This window comes from Falco punctatus, assembly GCF_963210335.1.
Source record: "Falco punctatus genome assembly, chromosome: 1".
Taxonomy (NCBI): domain Eukaryota; kingdom Metazoa; phylum Chordata; class Aves; order Falconiformes; family Falconidae; genus Falco; species Falco punctatus.
In genome coordinates, this window is record NC_137580.1 from 80,782,168 (window position 1) to 80,804,971 (window position 22,804).

The following is a 22,804-nucleotide window of genomic DNA, read 5'->3' on the forward strand; positions in this document are numbered from 1 at the left end:
AACTGAAACTTATCTGACACCCCATGTGGGGCATTCACCATTCAGTACATTGTCTCACACAGTTCAAATGAACTTTTAAGAAACCAAAGAAGAATAATGCCTCCAGCCTTCCACATTCAGCACACAGGCATTCACCGTGCCCCTTCACAAAGCAAAGCAATTTAGTCCATCTGAACCCTGCGGGGTTTCTTAAAGCTACGGCTAGTGACAGCCAGGAAGGGGTCACACAATAGTTTCAAGCACAGAGTGAGCCAGACGGTCAGCTTTCTTTTCTGACACAAAACAATCAGCTGCTCTGACACACAAAGTGCAGGGCTGGAGAACAGTCCGGACACTGGAAGCTGAGAGCACGCAGAGGCCACCTGGCCAAAGAACCGTGGTCAGCAAGCCAGCAAAATCCGTGCCAACTCAGAATGGCATCAGCATATCAGACTTCTCAATGCACACTGTCGATTTTGAACTGATTTTTGTCACTAGTATTTCCTTTCGTTTATCATCCATGGTTCTTCTTCTCCCACCACTGAACTCACCATGCTGGCACTCAGCCATCTCTCTTTCCTCCTTGATATACTTGTTCCTTAGCTTCACTCCATTATTTCCTTTCCTTTGCTTTCTCTTTTCTCTTACTTTCTGCTATATTCTGTTAAGGATTTAAAAACTAATAAAGCCACAAATATGATAACCACCAAGGCTAAGTAAAGTAGCAGCTAGCCAGCTGTTCACTTCCCCGTTCCTTCGCTCTCCCAGCAGTTGAAAAAATAATCTGAGGTCACTCTTAGACAGAGAGTTCCTTAGATTCTTAGCATAATCTTAACTATTGTAAAACATTTTTAGACGGTTAAGGCCTGAGAGCACCTCTGAATGTGTTTGTGGAACTTGCACTCACCAACATCCAGTCATAGGACACTGGGCTTCACAGGCAGGAAACAGAGGACTCAACAGGTATGGAAATGCTTCTAATATAATCCCCTTTTCTATGGATCTGAAAGCAATTCGCTTCTCTGCAGAATACATTTTTCCTCTATACCAGAAGAAACTGAGACAGTTTATTAAGGAACTCAGAGGGTCACCGTCAACATCTAACCAAGCCATTCGGAAAAAAATCATTCAGTGTCTGATGTAAGACATCATGACTTGCCAATAATAATGATAGAAAAATTAGAAGAGTGGAGAAAAAGTAATTATCTTGATCCATGTCACAAATGCACAATTTTTTTAACAGCCTCAATCATCAGTGAAAGACAAAGAGATACTTAGAACTTTCTACTTCAACTACTCTTTTATGCTTTTGTTCCACATGTATTTGAGAAAAATGTATGAGAATCAGTGTGAGGCAATAAAGACAGCAAGTGACAATGAAAAAGGAAGGAGTCCAATGAATCTGGGCATAAAAGAAGAAGAAAAATGTAGCTAACAGATTTAGTGGCAAATAATCTACATAAAAGGCAGGTAAGGGACAAGAATCTGCAGTTTTAGTTTTAGAAAAACAGCATATCAGGAGAGAACAGTTTTGACATAGGTAGCTTTCACTACTTTAAAATGCATTTATCAAATGGTTTAGACAAGACTCTTTGAAGAATGTGATGGTTTTTGTCTGTTGTTTCATGCACAGCTTAGGGAAGACACTGATTTCTCAGCGGTGTTAATGGAGCTTCAACATATAAACCAAAGATCTCTTTCATTTTGTGAGTCAGCTCTTTAACTTCACTCATCATGTAAGCATTTAAAAAGGTAATTTTCAAACCATTAAGAAGAACTCATGATGTTTGAGATCAACTATAAATCATTCTGTTACAAGACGTATTATTTAAATAATTATAGCTACTTATCTGCTATTGTAATGTTAATCAGGTATACAGAACATTTGATTATGAAATTTCATTCTCCAGATACAGAATACTAAATCGTTTTCTTGGTAAGCTTACTCCTTTAAATAATGTGTATTTCACAGCTTCTCTGATCTTGAGCTTAGCACCCAATCTGTTTAAAACTTAAAACTTATTCATGACGAAATATTTCCCCTCAAGAAGGAGGGGGAAGGGGGGAATCAACCCAGTATGTGGAACTGAAACCCAAAACACCCAAAGCATAGTCTTGTTAAGAGATAATTATGAAACTTAGAACAGAAAAAAAAAAAAAAAAAGATAAAGTGACCAAATTCACAGTTGTTTGATCCGAAAATAAACCAATTAGCAATAAACCAGAAAGCGAAGATATTTCATTGCAATCATCACACATATAGTCATTGTTGTCAGGGACTACAATATCATGTAACAGCATCTTGTAGGCATACTGACACTCTTTCCCCTCTTGCCTGCCCCAGTTCACATTAGCCTTTATTAAAGAATTCTGTGAAAGACTAAACAAAATGCTCAGAATATTTGTTTTCTGAACATAGGATCCTTTTTGATTTCTTCTGGTGTCAGAAGCAGCTCGTTGAAGTGAGATCATTGGTGCTAGAGGATGCCAGCCAAACTAACAAGAACAAACTTAACAAGGAGGCCAGGTACTTCTGACACCATGGATATTGATGGGGATATTGATTCTCTAGCTAGGAGTCCTACTGTTGAGGGGTCTTTTTCCTATTAGTTTTTTAATATTTTTGACCTGCTAACTGCTAGGACTTCAACCCTGCTGAAGGCAATGTACTAGTGGCTAGCTCAGAAGTGTTTTGTAAAAGGAAGGAATCGCATAAAAATAGTTCGAAATCTTCTGGCTCCTTCACCATATCTACATAGTGAATGCTGAGGGACATATTCAACAGCCATGAATGGCTACAAAGCTTTAATGTCACTGTGCTGCACTACAGTAATGAATGAGCTGAAGCTTGGAGGCAGAAATTGAGATTGGTAAGGCCCATATATACCAAATAAAGGAAAATAAACAAGTGGGACTGGGGAGAGCTAACACTGCTGAAGTCAACGTAAGATGACAAAGAAGCAATAAAATTAAATATTTCACACTATCTGCAGGCATCTAGTTATAGTGCCCAAATGAGATGACTTGAGTATCTTGATAAGTAACAGTTTTCAGAAGGAAACTCAGAGAAAGTCACTTGGATACCCTTGTCCTTTTCTGAAGATGGTCACTGGCTAAAAGAGAAACCTACTTTTTAATCCAGCACCTAAACTAGGTATCTCAAGTTGAACATCATTCAGTAATTCCATTGACCACTACAGGACAGATGAAACTGATGTGGTAAATTTAAAACATAAATATGAATTAATAAAACTTTAGGCAGTATTTGTATATTTCTAGCTAAAGTACTGTCTCACTTTCCATTTCATTAAGTACCTCACTAAATTTCCCCCCTTCAAAAAAGAACCACTATAATTTTTCAAACATGTTCTGAATTTATTTGTATTGTATATAGCACACTGAAGAACTGAAATTAGCCCCATGAATTTAAACATTTTCGTGTTTGTTACTGTCATTTGCTCTGTCAGAGTACTACATCAAAAGTTTTTTAAAAGAAGAGATTGTGATTGTTAAGACACAAGACAGAAGCATGCACATTTTGCTGTTATTGCACAAACCATTCCCTACAAACCCCATGCTAATACTCCTAAAATCAACTAATTTTCCACTACCTCCGAAAACCATGACATGTATTGCGGTGACACATAACTTCTATACAGTGTCCACATTTAGTGTTGAGCAAATTTAAACTTTCACTATTACTTACAAGAATATTTCCCATTATAAGATTTCCACACATACCCCTTCAGTCTATGAACCCCTGCCCCTTAACGTGTTTTGACGAAGTTGCTGACTTAGCATGTCTGTTGAAGGAGGTAATGGAGGAAAGTCACTTCACCTCAGCAGTCACCTCATTTACTCAGCAAGAAACAATTCTATAAAGCCCACCTGTGCAAGCATTATATTTTTTTTCTTTAATTAAGTTCATGAGAAAAGATAATTTCTGGTTGATTCCCCCTGCCCACTCCCAATATTCGATTGTTCTACTAAAACCTTTTCATAATAATGAAGATACTGATATTTGTGCGTGACATGGGATGTTTGGATTTGGTAATATAAAGCCTAGTTTTCCATTTAAAGGACAATTCCTCAACCATAAATTTAGTGAAAAATTCAGCTTTGAAAATACTAAAATTTCCTTCATTTGAACAAAAAAAGTACAGAATCTTGAAAATTCTGATTAAAGTATAAGTGGAATATTGTAATTTAAATGAATGTTCCCTACAAGGTGAATTTCATTTAACAGAAATATTTTAGTAGACTTCTCTCTGTGGTACTAGTTACTAGATGCTATTATTACGAAGGCAACTATATCCACAACATATAGTAATGTTAACAAAAACAGGACAGTCTTCCAAAACAATGTGATTTACTTCAACCCCTAGGTAGACTCATTAAAAATGGCCTTATTTCAAAACATTTCCTGTCCCCTCCCAAAAGCCATCTGCCTGCTTAAACCAGGAAAATCATGCTGCTGCAAACCCATCAAAGTACTCATAAACATGATTAATCAAGGTCTGTATTGGCAGGGTTCCAGAAACCTGCAAGGTGTGCTCAAATTACAGAAAAAAGAGCAAGTTGCACTTGTTGACATCTTCAGTATAAGATGCTTAACATATGGTCTATCTCTCAGCTAAAGTAGCTAAACTTGCATGTTTTGGTAAATATGCAGGTAAACCTCTTCATGGTCCAAATTCAAAGCAAGGAAGGTCCATTTAGCCATTAAACAAGCTGCTGGTCTATCAACTTCAACACCAAACATAAGCACAGGTTCTGCAGGCTTACAAAACCCCTCTGAAATCCTAAATTGTTTTTTCTAAAACAGAGATTAATATCCTTTGGGTCTGTAAGTACATTCAGATGAATGAGGTCAACAGCCACATTTTTAAGATGCCATGGATTAATTTCCAAGAGAACTGGTTTATTCAGGTTAAAAATGGGTGATTGCCCAGAGCACTAAGTAAAAGTAGTAATAATAACAAAAAAAATTAGAAGAAAAAAAAAAAAAAACAAACAACCACACAACCAAGCCATAAGATATTTCTGGAGTGAGATACTTAACTTCTTGAGTCATTTATTCACTGCACACTCTGCCTAGCCTCTATAAAGCTTTAATTGAACTGTGTGAAAACACATACCTAATAGAAATATTCTAGATATTGTTGAGGTGCACTTACCTTTGAAGAAGCAATCTTCATTGTGTACAATGGTGACCTTTTGCTTTTTCAGACAGGCAGCCCTGTGCACTTCGCAATGGTTTTCATAGAATTCTCCATCGGAACCGCACACAGGCTTGTAATGTGGCTTGCAGTGCTCCATACACAGACACTCAGCTTGGCCAGTCTCCCCATTCACAACGCAGCGCCTACCAAGACCGCAGTACTTGTTTTCGCATGATTCGAAATGACCATCTTGACCCATATACCCTATAAAATAAAAAAATAAAAAAGCTAGCTTTGAGATATTACTTACATTGTGTTTAATTGCATGCAAGACACAAAAACGATTGCATTATGTAAACAAAGTGAGAATATATCCTTTGTTGCATCCTTGACATGCTTACCATAGGTCAGCCTGAAATGAAACCAATTTAATCTTGTTATCATGACTAGGTATACTTTTAGTCATTGTCATGTGTTAGATTAACTGTAATTAAGAGCAACATCTAGTAACAACACTAGAATTACACTTCATTATAAAAAAATACTAATAAATCATGTCTTCTTAAATGTAGATTGAAGTTTCTTGCCTTAAAATTGCTACACTATTGCATGCAAAAGAACAATGTATTCTCTGGAATTTAGATCATAGAGTATCTCAAGTTAGAAGGGACCCATAAGGATCATCGAGCCGAATGCCCTGCTCCTCGCAGGACTACCTACAATTAAACCATATGACTAAAAGCATCATCCGGATACTCCTCAAAGATGGACAGGCAGATAAAATAGACATTCACACATCAAGACTGGTATGCAAGAATAACTAGAGCTGTGTCAAGGCTCTTAACCAACATGAAGAAGAAATAAAGCCCCAACCATCTGTGGTGGCAAGACAATGATGCTTCAGGGAATAGAGCAGGGTGGAACAGCAGGACTGATAGATCAAGTGAATGGTGTCTAGAAGGAGTCAGATGAGCCTCTGGTGGTATTTCAGTTAGATAAATGGGATCTGGATAACAAACACAGCTTTAAGAGGGCTGCAGTAGAGTTAAAGGAGTTTCTACTGCCCACAACTCACACCTTCTTCTGCTCCTAGAACATGGCAATGGATTGCCTACATTAGACTACCAGAGCCATCCATCCACTCTCTATCTTATTTTACGTGGTGGCAACAGCACAAGTAAGTACTGTGGTCAGCAGCAGTTCTCTAGGTAAAAGTGGAAGTGCACCGCAGCAGTTCTCTAGGTAAAAGTGGAAGTGCACCGCAGTAGTTCCTTAGTATATCCTCAGTTTCCATCTTGGCTGCCACAGAACTACGTAGTCACTTCTGGGTGAGGAAAAGGGTATGGCAAGAAAAAAAACCCAGAATTGTCAATTGCAATTACCAAAACTTCAATTACATAGGTGTTCTGATACCATCCTTGTGTCCAAAAATAAGTACAAAAATACTAAATGTCTCCAAATGTGGGAACAGACACTGCCCCTCACAGTTACTCCATTTTATTCTCTTGCTGTACACTCCTAATCTCCAGAACAAATAAGAATTTGATCTCCAAATACTATACACACCTAGTTTTCTAACTCCTTGCAATACTTCCCTTATCCTCACAGCCTAGCTGAATGACACTTGACTGCCCCATAAAAAAACAGTACGAACAAACAAATGGCAACGCATAATTTTGTTGTATTACACTGCAAGGTGAAAAGCTAACATGTCAAGACCATAGTTTGTCACACATTGCTCCTAGCCACTAAGAATTTGTTTATCACTTCTAGTGGCAGAAGCAAATTCTTACCACTTTTTCTTCCTAAGCCTACAGGTCTATTAGACCTAAGACAACAGTGCTTTGACTCTACTTTCTCATACAGCACAGATTTTCTGCAGACAAATGTACTACAGAAAGTATGCAACCATGAAATTTGGCTCTAATGACGAATGGTTTTGCTGTATTATTTTATAACACTTTGACAACAAAGTTGAGAGGACTATGTATTCACCTCGGATGTTGCATATCTGATATAACTACACTACAGGGATTTTATACACTTGCATGAAACAGTATAGACCAGGCTGATGGCGAGTTTAACTCCTCATGTACCAAACTGACTTGAAATGGGCAAACCAAATTCCACATTAAAAATTTCCAGTATTACTCCTGTGCCAGCGTATCATCACTATATACAAGCAACAGACATTAACTGACATAAATGAATGTAAATCAAATTTCCTTCTACTACCGCTACCTCAAATAAAGTCTTGCAATGTCCCAGAGTACTTCATAGCACAGGTCACGTACACACATTACAAAATTGCAGAACTTCTCTGAAGTGATGGAACTGTTGCAGTTTGAGACCAAGGTCCATAAATCATTACTATTTCTGCTTTCTGAATTGGAAGATAAAGATCTCAACCTGACAACTGCCCCAAATTATTGAGAGGTGTCTCAACAATACACTGTGCTGTGTATTGCTGTGAAAGTAGACACTGATTCAAGATTTCACTTGGGACTTCATTTTAGTACTATAATTGAATCTGATGCCTGAATGCAAAATAGCTACTTTCAGATGAGGGAGAATGACTTGCATAATATTTATCGATATTTATAATATCGGTATATGTCAGTGTATACCAGTCACGTACATCAACAAACAAACAAGCCTTTTGCCCTAATGAAAAACTGTATTGCTTTGTTATGAAATGTTTTATAAATGTCTCCATTTTACACCATTAACTATTCCAAACCAATACATACATTTGCATACATCACTGCACACAAAACTCCTTCTACTGAAGCGGACAGTGAAATTCCCATTGACCTCAACAGAGGCTTGACTCTTTCTTCAGATACAGTCTTTGTCTTAAGTTCAGCTATTTTTAATGCCTTCAGAATAAATTTTCTTAGGCAGGTTTTTTTAAGCAGTTAATTATTATTTTTTTTTAAATAAGGTAGTGACACAGATCTAGGAATTTTAAGACTACCAATAGAAAACAAGGTTCTCTGTAATGGCATGGATTTGATTCCTCTTTACATTTCTCAGGAATTATTAATGAAATATTGGGACAATCAGACTTCTAATTCACAGAGGAATAAGCCAGTGAAACAAAGGAGATACCGGACGTTTTGAATAGCCTTAGTAAGGGGTGATTTACAAGCTACGGATAAAAAGCACTTGCATTTTGTTGTCAGAGCTGAAAAAAATGCAAAACATTTGACCTAATATAATGATAAAACATTGTCAGTAAGCTTTCTGTTTACACAAATTTATCCCCTTAGCTCATTGCCAAATAAGCCTTTAAAAATACAGCTGTAAAAATCCGATATACAAAGAACTTTTGTAATCATAAGAAGGTTTCATTGATAAAGGCAAGTAAAGCACAGCTTCATTACCAGTCTGACCCAGTATGTTTGGTTAGACAGACCTGAGCGAGGTCTGGCAGGGGTACTGCAGGGTATTCAGGACTCTTACCTAATAGGCTTTTCATCGAGTTGCACAGATCTTCCTGTCTGTGCCATGGTAGGAAGAATGAAAACTCAGTGTATGAACTACTCCTCAAGCAAAACCAACTTCTGCTGCTTTTCACTGTCCCAGCCCTACTTGCAAGAATCACTATTTTGGCAAATCATTTGATTTTTAGTTTCCAATAAAGGTAGTTCCTTTAGGTAGCAAAAGTTTTCATCTTGGAAGACAGCTGTTTCCTGTTGAGGTATAAAACTACAGGAATCTTGTTATTATCAAACAAGAAACCATCTTTTAAACCCATTTGGGCTGTGGCTTGCAGCTCGTTCATGAAACACCTGACTATTCCACTGACTCTCAGGAAATCGCCATTACTATTTTTCCTTCCTGGAATTGTTATTAATGGAGGTATACTTTTGCTAAAGGTATAATGGAAGGGGTTTGGTGGTTTGGATTTTTAATGCCAGGACAGGTAAGTCTTCTGCGACAAAACTGCTCGGGTTGCAGCACCCATTCAGATGGCCATCACCACTATCTCCCTCCAAGTTATAAACCAAAAAAACACACCAAGTTTTTCTGAAGGCTGTTCACCTATCTAAAGCATTTAGATTTAGAATGTAAACTCCAGGATTAACTTAGATTCCTATATCTGGACATAATTCATAGAGAAGATAAACAACTTAGCATATTCAATATTAACAGACTGAGAGCAAGTAAATCAATATGACAAATAATCTACCCATGAATGCTAATCTTATTCCAGCAATTACATTGGTATTGCTTATGTGATGATATGTAAGTCTGCATTTGTCAAGTGCCACAATGCAACAATAGGAAAATACGTACCCATATTAGCTACCCAATCTGAATTTTCAGCAAAAAAAAGTGTCATACCCATGCATTCTGACAGGGTCTATATACTATGGGAAATCAAACGTACTTTGTTCAATTTGAAAGTAAGTCAGGAAACACTCAAGTTATCATAGCCTTAATTTTTTAAAAAATACACTTTAAGAAATATCATTAAAAATGTATTATGCCTCAGACAGCCAAAGCAGTCATACAGGTTTTTCAGATTCTCTTGAAACTTAAACATTTATGTCTAAACAGACATAAAATGAAACAACAAACAAAAAGAAAGACTATTTATTTCTAAAAGAATTAAGAAAGTGAAATTGTTTTGGCTTCTCCTTTAAGACAAATCTTAATAAACACAGTTTCAAGCTGTCAGTTAGGTTTCCTCACACAAGTTTCCTACCTAAAAGTCAGTTTAACAGCACCCAGAGTCAAGCAAGTTTTAGGTCACAATGGCATCACTTACACTTGGGAATTAAGTGGATTTTTTAACATGCAAACGGCTCACAGGAGTATATAATTTTTCCTTTAATCAGTTCAAAGAAAAGTTGTGCATGGAAACTGGAAATTCATGAGTGTATGAATCACCACATTCTCCAGTTGGCCCTATGCTGAAACACACACAGGTTTTCTGCATGTTGAGCCCTCTCCCATAAACTCAAGAGTTTTTCTTTCATTTATTTCCTTAACAGAATAATTTGCGTTCATGGCTTCTGTCATAACTTGCAGCATTATCTATATGCCCTCTAAAACACAGTTGCAGCTATTTTTGGAGACAGCACAGTACGTCGATATCTTGTGTACAAACAACTGATGCTGATTTCTGGGGTCAGGAGTCCCATTCCCTCCCCATCCCCTTTTATTTAAAACAATTCTGTAAATGACAATTTCAACTCTGCAGCTGCATTTTGATTCAACATAGTAACTATGAAAGGCCCAACCAAGACTAATGTTGGTAAGGGTTCATTAAAAGAAGTAAGAGGGGGAAAAAAAAAAAAAAAAAGCTTGATTACCACCTAACCATTAACACTGGTAGGGCATTAACACTGAGCATGACCCCAGAATGAACAGGGTCTTCCCATAAATACTAAAGCTCTAGACTTTTTTTTTTTTTTTAAGTTGTAGTATTTTAACAGCAGTTCTTCGACAAATTTTGTTATCACTAGCAAGAACAGCTTGTAATTACACTGAACATGACACTAAGTTTGCATTACTCATTATCCAGCACTCTTAGAACATGAAATTCTTCAGTAATGTAGCATTTTTTATTTTATTGCAGTTAGGAATATTTTAGGCATGGTACAATATTTATAGAAAAGGGTGGCTTATTTGAGAGTAAATAAAAATTATTTATGTTTTGTCAATGTAACACGGTAATAAAGTTCCCCTGCATAACTATCAGCACATACCTTAAGAAACTAAAGAAACAGAGGTTTTTGAACTCATGTTACCAAATAGTCTCTAAATATGTCATTAGAGTGGCTTACCACAGCACATGCCTTGGTTTTAAACGGTAGCAGCTTTGGTTGAATGGCTGTTGCATGAGCCTGTGTTCTATTGGGCAATACAGTTTTAACGGCTGGCTACTACATGATCTGCATTCCAAACTAACCAGCTTAGCCAAACTTTTGGACACATTACTAGGAATTTCTATTCCATACATGTTTCTGAAGATACCTCTGGAATACAGTCATCTGGGGCAGGGTGGTGGTGTGTAAAGAAATCTCACTTATGGTCATGTTCATGGATTTGCATGCAAAGTAGTTTTAATGCACATCTTCTGTAAATTCTATACAGGCAGTTATGTATTTCTTACACATTATTTAAGTGACAAAAATATAAATGCATGCCCCCATGTTTATTCACTTCTCTCACTATTCTGTGACTGACCCTTAACGATTCCAGGGCATCTTCAACTTAAATAATCTTTCATGCCACTAACTAGAACATGAAGCTCATAAAAGTAGGAGCGATAGTAAATCATACACGTGGCTGATCATTACTTTGCTATGCTATGGTTTTCTTTCCTCATCAGCCACGTAATCTGGGGTACTTCATACAACAGTTTACTTTGCCTGTGTATACAAGCAATTTTTGGCTGTCTTGTATTGCTGTCTCCTCTATTCTTCCCTGCCTGACACCCCCACACACACACACACCCTGCAAAAACACTGAAGCGCCCCCTCCTTTGTAGGGGGCCTGGAAGTTCTGTAAGGATTTCAACCTTCTTAGAATTTGATTGAAATTTTCTGTCAATATTTGTCAGTGGCTGGCTAACAGAAATAGATATAGACATTACAACAGCATGTGTGCTTTTTTGTTGTTTTGTTTTTACCTGAAAAGTCAGGCTAAATCCCCTTAGGGGAACAAGCAAGAATGCCTGTCTTGTGTATCCAAATAAAGTGAATTTCTTATTCTTAAGATAAATTAGGAAAAAGGTAAATTAGGAATAAAACAGAAAAAGTACTACACCTCTAAAGAAATACGCAAAACTACAGTGTGTAAAAGAAGAAAACGCCTGTAATATCAAGAAGATTAATAAGTGTTGCATACCCAGCTGTTAACCTGAAATACTGAAACTTTCCAAGAGTGTTATCTGGCGGTCAGAAACAGCTCGGCAGCTCCGCCCGTGTGCGTCCTTCTCTGACTAGCACCTCGCAGCTCCCTTCAGCTAACCGCACGGAATTTAGTTTCCCCAAAAAAGAGAAAAACCGAATCGCACCTCCTCTGCTTGAATGCAACCGAAGACCGGGAACAAAAACACCACGAAAGAAACAGAGGCGAAATGGCAACACAACGGCAACCACCGCTGTGTAAAGGCAGCTTCTGCCCTTTGGGCTGAAACGCTTCTCACCTTCCCCAGCCTCCAGCGGCCGCCGCCCGGCCCCCGCCCCGCCCCGCGCCGGGGGCTCAGCAGCCGCCCCAGGCCGCCCCCACGTTAAGGACCCTGCGTGGTGCCGGACCGATGAGCCGCCCCGTTTACGCGCGGGGCTGTTGGGCACCCGCTGTGGCGGCGGGGCGTAACGCGCCCCCGCGGAGCCGCGGCGCAGCCTGGGCCCCGTGCCCGCCGCCGCCAGTGCCACCAGCGTCGTCAGTGCCACCAGCCCCACGCCCAGGGCTCGGGCAGCAGGGTCTCGCCTGCAAGCCCACGGCCCGGAGGGCTGTCGGTCCCCGCCGGTGACATTGCTGTCCAGGCTGGGGCTGTGCGCCTGCCCGTGGGAACCCGGGAAGCGCTGCCGAAGTGGATTTTCCCTGCCAGGAGGTGACGTCCCGGCGCTAAGCCCTGTAAACCTGCCCGCGTTCGGCCGGTGACCACTGCGGTGGCAGAGCCGTCCGTGGGCTCGGGCCAGGCTGCGTGCCTTACCCCGGGGAACGGGGCACACCTGCGCGGGTCTGGGGTGCCTGCGCTGCTGGGTTGGGTGCAAACAGACTGATGGCCTTACCGCAGCTTCAGCAATTCCTTACATTCAAGTAAAACCCTCAGCTGTACCTAGCACTAGCACTCACCGTGTCTTTCTTTCTCACCTATTGTCTTTGAAAAGACAATATAACTGTTGAAAAGTTACTCATTTAACATCAAACCGGTGGCAAACAGCTTACATTCCAAAACAAAGTGGGAAATGAGATGTTTGCCTCCTCACGGACACGCGGACCTTTATTCAAATGGCTGGTCACTTTTCAAATGGCTGATCGCTTTTCAAATGCTTGATTGCTGTTCAGTTGCGGCAGAGCAGGCAAACCTCTGTCCTGCCTGATGCGTCCCCAATGTCACCAAGAGCAGGAACCGTGTGTGCATCACAGCAACAGCAGTTTTGAAAAGGTCGTAGTTTGAACATTTTTTCACACATTTTAATGCTCATTTGAAATATATCTCACTGACAATCACAAAGAGCACTAGCTTGATTCTCAGTCAGACAAAACACCCTGAGTATTGCTTTGTTTAAAAACCACACTGATTAGTTTTAGCAACAATGATCAAAATAAGCAAAACTCGCAGCTAAATTATGGACTGGAATTCCCGTTACTTTGTTAAATATCAGAAAGGCTGTTAGGATTTGGTCTCAAGAACCAAGGTAGTAACTGCTGTATGGCACAATAATATTAACTGTTCCTCCGTGGTAACTTTTCACATGAAGAACAGATTTGTCAATTTTGAATAAATAGTGTAGTAAAAGGCTAATGGTTCCTCCATAGGCATATGTAGCTTTCCTGGAGTTAAATATGCTCCTATATGAAACAACAGTATAAACAGAAAATGTAACTTGTCCCCTGATCAAGTACCTGGCACTAAAGAGGTAATTGAATTATCCACAGTACAAACTATCATACTGTAATCTATTTATTATACAATTCCTGTGTTAGGCATTGAAACAACACTGTTGTGAAGGGTTTTTTTTTACTTCAAAACCCTCCCTGCAGAAAAGAGCTGTGATGGCTTTCTGCTACCTTTCCCAAAAAGCTCAACTAGCAAAAGTAGCGTAGACACAGACCAGCATTTAAATCGTAAGGTCAGATTGCAGCAGCATTACAGATCAAGGAAAGCTAAAAAGAAATGTCAAGCATTTTCAGTTTTAGTGATTAGAAATATTTGCTTTAGTAAATTTGACATTGTCCATTGTTTTCAAGTTGTTACTAAGGGACTGTGGTGGATTGACCCTGGTTGGCAGGTAAGCACCCACCCAGTCCATCCACCACCGCCTCCAGGAATTCAGGAGGAATTCAATAAGGAATTAATTCATTAATTTCCACGAGCAGGCAGATGCCCCACCACCTCCTGGAAACCAGCCCATGTAACAGGGCCATGTCTTAACCACCAATGTCTCCCCTTCCACCCTCTTTCCCCCAGCTGATACTGCTAAGCAGAACATCACAGGGTAAGGAATATTCCTTCGGTCAGTTCAAGGCAGCTGTCCTGGCCATGTCCCCTTCCAGCTTCTTGCTGTGAGGGGGTCAGAGTAGCAAAAAGTAAAGGCCTTGACGCTGTGCAAGCACTGTTCAGAAACAGCTACAGCCCAGCACTGCCTTGGTCACCCGTCTGTAACACAGCACTGTCTGGGGTGCTATGAATAACATGAACTCCCAGAAATACCCAGTGCGGGAAGTGCAAGAGCTTTGGAAGTGCGAGAGCTTCGGAAGTGCGAGAGCTCCGTAGGCATCAGTAAATCCAAGGAGGCAATGGCAGCACAGGGGGGTGGGGAGTGAGTTAAACTAAACTAATAGTCAGTGGATTTTTTTAAGGAATAAATATATTTAGAAGAATATGATAATAATGTTTATATACAGAATTTCTAATTCAATTTGGCTGACAAAAGTGATAAGAGACTAATTATTTTCCATGTCCTTTACCTGTGTGGAACATAAATACATGCAATTTAACACTGTAAGGTTTATTAACGCGAGCTGTGATCTTTACAAGTCCTTCAGAAAGAACAACAAAACACTGCAGACTTGTATATATGACTGTAGCTCTCGAAGACACTTAACTCAGCTAACAAACTTTGACACAAGTGACCCATGTGTGGATTTCTAAGAGATAAAACCCCAAAACCAAACAAAAAACCCCACAAAATACAAATGTCATTCCAAAAGGTATGCAGTATCTGAAAACAGTGCTTCAAAGATAGTAAAGATGAGTCTTAAAAAGAATGTCTTTACAAAGAATAGACATGTACATGGTGAAGCAATACCATTTGCCTCTGGGCCTTGTGAAATTAAAATAATTTCCAATAAGCTTGAACTTTCATGACTTAATTCTGCCATTTTAAGTTAGATATCTAAGTGATGCATAGCAAAAATGCACTGTGTATACATCTCTTTTTTCAAAGCAGGACTGATCATATGTGTTCCACACATACAGCAAAGCTTTGTTTTTTTCTGAAGGAGTTAGAGTTAACCCAAAATATCTACAATTACCAAAAAAAACCCTTAAAGGTAGACTGCACTAAAATGAAAAGGCAAAATGCTTTTCCAGATCTCTATTAGGAGAGAACATTGCTCCATGAAACAAAAAAATACATGGAAAAGTAAAGTATCAAAAATCTTCATTTTGACATATTATATTAGAATATTCCTTTTTGAAAAATTTATAAAAGCAATAGTGCACATAAACAGTCTATTTATTTCTACATCTACGTATAAGTCTGTGTACTTATTAAAAATTACTTGTTAGGCCTGAAACATCCATTCAAATAAATATCTTCTTTCATAGAATATAATGCGCTAGTGAGATGACTCAGTCAAGCAATGTGACTAATGAAAAATATTTCAGTCTAGGAAAAAAAGAGGAAAGTACAAATATGAATGAGAATGGGTACGCACTTCTTTAAAAGCACTTCAATCCATAAATTGCCATAGCTATTTCTGAAGAATTCAGATGTCAATGTACTTCCAGTCATGCTGGTTAGCACAAACTTGCTGTTAATTGTGTCTTTAAAACTATCCATTATTTTATAGAGAATTTAATCTGCATTACTTTTTGAATGTCCAACCAAAGCTTAATGTCAGTTTAATAGTATTGCTACACATGCATTCATAAAGGAACTTCACAGAATTCTGTTAGTGCTATAGTTTCTAAAAAAAACAGCAAAATGATGGATAATGTATTTGTGTGTGAAGCTCTATGGAGCTCACATATACTTTTCTTGAAAAAGAGTTGGAAAGCCCATCACCTAGAAAGGATGCTTTTGTTTACTTTATAGTTATTCTTAATTTTCCACCTTACTTTAATATCTCATTTAAAAAATATTCATAAATATATATGGCCTAATTTTTTTCAACATAACTTTACTGGAGTGGGGTGATTATGTCTGAGTATCTATGCTATGACAATGTACAAGTGTTTAATTCAGCTTTTGTCTTCCTCCATTTTACTCACCCCCACAGGAATGATATGCTTTTCCATCTCATGTTTCCCTTCTTGAAGGAATTTTTTTGAGTGTACAATTGGCTTAACAGGTATATTTCACTGACAGGAACAGCACAAAAGCACCACAGATTAACTCACCAAGAAAAAGTCATTAAAGTCTGGCGAAATCTGCAACATGGTTGAGTCCAAATGATTTTTTCAGAGGCAGAGGGAGGCATATTCTGCTGTAACCTGTTACCTGCGTGCTCTGGGGAAACAGGTGATGTTCAAGGCAGCGATGTCAGCTCAAACAGGTAAGAATGTGCTTGTTTACTGCCTTGAATTCACTCACTCATATTTGATAAGGTTAAATTTATCAGTATAAATATAAATTACACATTTCTATCTGCAGTGCTTGCAGAACTCTTCTATTGTTGATGTAAAATGTGACAGGTAGTGAGCCAGTAAAGTTTGACAGACATATTTAGATAGCCTAAAATGTTACTGTTTTCTGAAAATGTGTACAATTGCTCCACATGTGTATAATAGTATAAAGAATACATGTAAACATAAGTATCATTCTCCAAAATAATATCATGGTTAATGCATATAGCGTAGGACAGCTTAAAATATATTTTAATCAAATCTATGTTGTTCTAGAAGTACTGGGAAATTAAATTGTGACTAAAATAAATTTAGTCTGTTGAAAGCTAGATTTGGAGAATAATCTCATGATTTTGATCTGCTGAAGCTGTCAGTCCTGTAATACTGTGTCAGTGAGTATGTAAGATGCAGAAATCTTTCATCAAATAATTACCCTGACTCTGGGTTTCCTCCATTTTTAACTGTTGTAAGGAAGTTATTGTGAAGTGACTAGTTTTCTCCCTGTTGACCAAAAGTTTGATTTTGGAGGCAATAACTCTATCCCAGTAAATGTTTTGCCACATTTCCCCAATATATCCTGTTATCCTAACCTTCTTCCATGAAAACAAGAAATGGAAAGGTTTCTTCTTTGAGAAATAGTCTATTCTAAAGCTCCATACATCATACATCTGAGGAAGTGAGTCAAACCTTGCTGCTATTCCAGTCTTTGTGGTGATCTGGGGGTCCCTAACTTAAAGAACATGCGCATATTCTACATAAACTGCAAAATGGTATTCAGACTAGGTCTACACCACTTACCACATTTACACAGAGAGCTTAGATTGAACTGAAGAATGCTGGGGTGTTGGGACCATCTATGGCCACAGAGAACATGAGTTTCTAATTCTGCATCACGAGTCGCTGCCCAACTAAGGAGGCAGTGCCAAGGAGGGTAGTTTTTGTTTAACCAGTGTATGACCATTAAATAATCATTGATGAAAGATAAGTTTAGAAGAAAGTTATCTGTTATATGGTCTTTTTGGCTAAAATTTTTGTTTTGCTTTAGTTTGGTTTTATTTAAATCCAGTGAACCGATTAGTAATTTATATTCTTGAAATCAACGCTACAATGATTTCCAGCTTGTTTTTTCACTTCACCTTATCACTTACCATCATCTAGGAAGAGACTGGTTGGTCTGCTCTGGACAATGCTACCTGCCATGAGCACTGCTAAGACTCCTTGACAACCCCAATAACTGTAGGAGTTTGCTAGGTATGATAATAGCTCACAAGTTCATCTGCTTGTTTTGTGTTTCTGTAGCAACTAGATGCAAATGAAACCTCCTCAGAGGTGGAAGCTGCATTTTCTACCTTTGATAGCCTTCTCTTTTCCTGTTCTGTGCTAATCCTGTTTTGATCTTAAAGAAAAAAAGACATTCAATAACATCAACAGCTTGAGACCTTATAAAATTAACATTCTTTCTTCTCATGACTACCATGTCATTAATAACCATTATACAAAACCAAAATAAAACAAGGGGGCAAACAACTTTGCGGGGCGGGGAGGGGAAATCTTCTGAAAAGTTGTTTCCTGGGTAAAAATACTTGATAAAGCTGCAAATTAATTGCATTTGAAATTCTTTGACTCATGTTAATTTTTAAAAGCTTAAATGCTTTATGTGTTTTTCCAATTGAAATTCACAAAGTTCAATACATCCATGTTTGTTTTCATTAGTGAGCTAGCCACTAATGGCTGGACACAAACACAATTCCTTTTAACTGTTTAATGATGTAATATTAAACAAGATTACTATTAACAGATACAGTGGCACTCTCTATTCAACACAGTCTGTCTATTTGTTGCAAGGGCAATCTCATTATTTATGTGTCCATTTACAAAAAACTATTAGGTCTTTGTGCTTAGGCTCTTATAGAACAATTGCGCCTAGAAGAAAATAATTGTATATTTAGTGTTATGCAGAACTTTCAAAGTGCATGAAAGGAACAAAGACATGAAATCAGAATATTCAGCATAATTGAACGAAGTGTTAACTGTACCATCTGAAGTTCTGTTGGTACCATCTGATTCCTGCAGCTAACACAGAAAGCATTCCAAGTGCTAGTAACTAAACTTGGCAGATTTTCAAGGTCTAGTTTGGTTTGGCTTGTTTGGGTTATTTTTCCTGTAACTGGACTATTTATCATTCTAGTTTAGCATTTGCTTAACTTCAGGATTGTAAAAATGAGAAGTCATTCTGTGTGGGTTTTATGCCTCTATCAATTTCTGTTTACTGAAATCAGGGAAAGATCATTTTACAGTACAGACATTAACAGACAGCTCATGAGTGACCTTTCCCAGATTATTGGATCTACACTGAGATGAAAGTGGAGTGAGCAAGCTGTATTCTTTGTGAATTCATGCAGGGTGAACAGCAGATGTTTTAAAACAGTACTGACAGTGACCTAATTTCATACTGAACAAATATATAAATACATAAACAAATAACAAAACAACTGACGAAAAATATTTAGTAGAGTGATTTTTCTAACGCTATTATTTTTTAATATTGTATTTTAATAAAAAAGGAAAACCTCTTAGTTTCTCAGGTAGTATTTAGTGCTTTTGTTGCAAACCAATGTGCAATCACATAACAATATCTAACAGACCTCTTTTGAAGCTAAAACACCTGACAAGAAACAACACTTGAACAAAGTATGACTTTTATTTCCGCAATTTTTGATTCAGTCCCTAGAATCTAATTACCAACAGCAAGAGCCATACTCCTATTTCTCACTTCTGAATTCAGCCTCAAGATCATTCTGGCTACCTTACGTTTATTTTCTTTATTGCAGTTTGTGGGAGGGAGGAAGGACCTTTGCTGCAGAGTTCAGGCTTCTTGGGGAATAGCCATCAGCTTGAAAAACCCAGTCAGTGAAATGCTTTGAAAATAAATTTCTAGTGACTGAACCTGAGCTTGATGAAAGATACAAAGTCAGGAAAAAAAATTAACTGAAATATCTTAAGGATGAGATTTTGGTTCCTAACTTCACATCTAAGGAAATACACAAAACACAGCCAAAGAAATAATAAAACATCTGGTCCCTTTTGTTTAGTTGATTCAGCCAAAGCATATATAGAAAAGGCATGTCTGTGCTATGATCTCAAATGTGTTAACAACCTACACACGACTTGCTTTCAATCCCGAGTTATTTGAAATGTTTTCCATTGCTATATTGTTTATATGATGTACCATTCCATTGCTAGTAAGTTATATAAAAAAAGGAGGGAAAAGGAAAACTGAAGTCCAAAATGAGAACCATTCATATTTTAACCTGCTGTAATTTGAAACATTTATCTGTCAGGGTTCTATTGAACTCTCCAATTTGGTTTATGATATTCAGAGGTTCTGGGTGGACTTGAATTAAGCATTCAGTGATCATGCAGAAAATAATTCAGCTTCAGATTAAAAAAATGAGGGAACGAAATAAGGCAGCTTTTTTGCAAAACAAAATAAAACACAGAAGCCTTGTACTGAACTACAGGCCTTATCCTCTTCAGTACCAAAGACAAAATTTGATTTTGCAATGTAAAGTAATGTAAGGATGTGTGTATTGCTTTATTGTCTCTCCACAAAAGCCTTACTTTGCATGGTTATGTTTCTTAGCTGTCCTAACTTTACTAATATTTTCCAAGAGAATTGAATTTTGCGTTGATTCACTTGGGTGTAAATTCTGGGCTTTGAATTAGGCTGAGTTTCTACTCTGGGTAGAACAAAGTAATCATAAGAGACCTGGAGATAGCAGTAGGAATTGATTCTTGAGATTACGAAATTATGTGAGCAAGATGAATTCCTTCAAGCATGGCAGTTCTTAAAAAAAAAAAAAAAAAAAAAAAAAAAAAGATAGTGACAAGGACTGGAATATGAGGAAAGTCTATATGATTTCTGCATTCCCTCTACAACAGAGGAACAGTAGAAACTAGAACTATCTAAAGAAACTCAGTGTTTATTTTTCTGTTATTGTTGTTGAACCATTCTGAAACAATTTCATTGAAAATTTAGCTTTCCTGAAGAACAGTCAATGCAAAACTAAAGTAAAGCTAAATGTTACCAGCATGTGAAGGAATGGGAGGAAAGTAGAAGGGCTACAAACTCCAAGCTGAAGTCGAAAACAGTAGAATATTGACAACCCAAAGGCCAGGATTATGCAAGTGTTTAAAAAAGCTATGAAATCAAATGAAATAGAATCTACTCTAAAGTGAAATCTACTCCTAAAAGACAGCATCGCAAGTATGCATGAAATAATGCATAATTCATCTTATATAACATCTCATAAAATCAACTAAAATAGCATTAAAAACTAGATTTATTTTAATTCTAGTGCTGACACAGTCTTTCAAAAATAAACACCAACAAAATCTGAAGCTAAACTCAAAAAATACATTTTATGAATAGGTCTGATAACATCTATCACCAGGCAAATAACTCTATATCCCTATATTACTATACATATCCAACTTTTATAAACGGTGAGTTCTAAGGTATTACACAACTGAATTTATAGAATATTGATGTGCATTGATATGTTCTGAGTACAAAAAATACAGCAATGTGTGTAATTCTGAAGAAGTGAAAACAGCAAAGGAAAGTGAAAAGAGGTGAAAAGAGTAGTTATTGACAGCTACCTGTCAAATATTCTGTAACATGATTCACATAGCTTGTGTGTAAACAGGGAGGCATGAAGAGCAAGGGGTGCTTGCATTCTTCTCTGTGTTTTAGAGGGAGAGAGCTGTTATCCTGGAACTCTTTCGTTGTTTTGCCTCATGCTGCTGTGCTTTCCAGAAAATAAAATGGAAGTTTAGCAAAGTAAAGACCACATATATTTCCCTTCCACTCCTCAAGAAAAAGCTGCTTTATTGCTGTGACTCTCAGCCATCCTTATAGTTGCAAAAAGTAGCTAATTGCTATTTTGGGGAAATATGGTGTTCCAGTCAAGCATTTCCCATGCCTTCCCTCCAGAAAGCTTCTTTCCTTTCTATTATCTTCTCCTGTGTGCCAATGAGAAAGTTCCCTCTCTCTGAGATTCACAACTCTCAAACATCTACACCTTTTTGCTTAGCCAGTCAAAACTTGCTCAATGCAAAGATCTTTGGCAGGCATCTTTGTTATTCTGTATTTCTGTTTGCAGTTCTGTTAATGTAATAATAAAATCCATCACTATGTGATGCTGGAAGTTGTGACAGAAAGTCATCTTGTTTTGGTCTACCTAGGCCCATCTTTCAGACTTACACTCTGACAAACAATGCGTGATCAGATGACTTTTGGAATATATTTTTTATTGCCACTATGTGAGAAATGCACAGATTGTAAACTTCATAGACACAAGAATAATATAGAGAGGAGAAACAGACTGTATCACAACTCTACAAATTAAAGAGAGATGTGTATACAGAGCAGGATGCTTCTGGCTTTGTTTCAAAGAAGACTAGCTTCGGAATGAGCTTCCAATGACCTGTAGGCAAGTCAAAAAACCCTGTTCATAGAGAACAGGAAACAGATTCAAGCTTAAAAGAAATTACTATTTCTCTTCACAAAATTCCATTGTAAAACTGTGCAGTAACATGGGCAAATTGCAATCTATGATTCATTTTATTTTTTAAGTAGAGTATTTCTGAAGGATCAAATTAAACTAGAAAACATCCAGACCACACTGCTGTCAACAGTTAACACAGGTGAAGAAGAAAATATCGATCATTAAATAGTGAGCTGCCTTTTTTCCTAAGAACTTAGGCAATTATAAAGATACAGAACACAAAGAGCCCTTCAAGAAGCTAGTAAGGGTCCATATAAACAGGGAACTCTCCTGACAAAGGGGAGTAAACATGGGGGAAGGTGCCATCAGTCATATATTCCAGTTCATGAAGAAAGGTCAGTTAGTTGCCAAAATCCATCCAGAAAAATCTCTTTAATGAGATACCAGGACTCTGCAAAAGGAGGATGCACTGACCACTACACATCATCTTGCTGCAGACCCAGCCCATTTTCTTTTCATCCATAGCATTCAGATTTTGATCAAAAAAAGCATCCTACTTAAATCATCATTCTGAAATCAAAATATTGGAGTAAATTGACACAAATGGACTCCTG

At 37.8% G+C, this 22,804-nt stretch overlaps 1 protein-coding gene and 1 long non-coding RNA gene across 5 annotated transcripts in view; one reads left to right on the forward strand and one right to left on the reverse strand.

Moving 5' to 3' along the window:
• FSTL5 (follistatin like 5) overlaps positions 1–22,804 on the reverse strand; it is a 324,611-nt gene that overhangs the window by 223,094 nt on the left and 78,713 nt on the right. For all 4 annotated transcript variants that reach the window (XM_080370936.1, XM_080370934.1, XM_080370935.1 and 1 more), the window contains exon 4: positions 5,157–5,405. In XM_080370936.1, the coding sequence (XP_080227062.1) occupies positions 5,157–5,405 (249 nt within the window). The remainder of the gene's footprint in view (positions 1–5,156; positions 5,406–22,804) is intronic.
• On the forward strand, positions 5,412–21,528 carry LOC308056117. The gene is made up of 2 exons (XR_013924711.1): positions 5,412–6,349; positions 6,384–21,528. It is a non-coding gene; the product is annotated as an uncharacterized lncRNA (long non-coding RNA).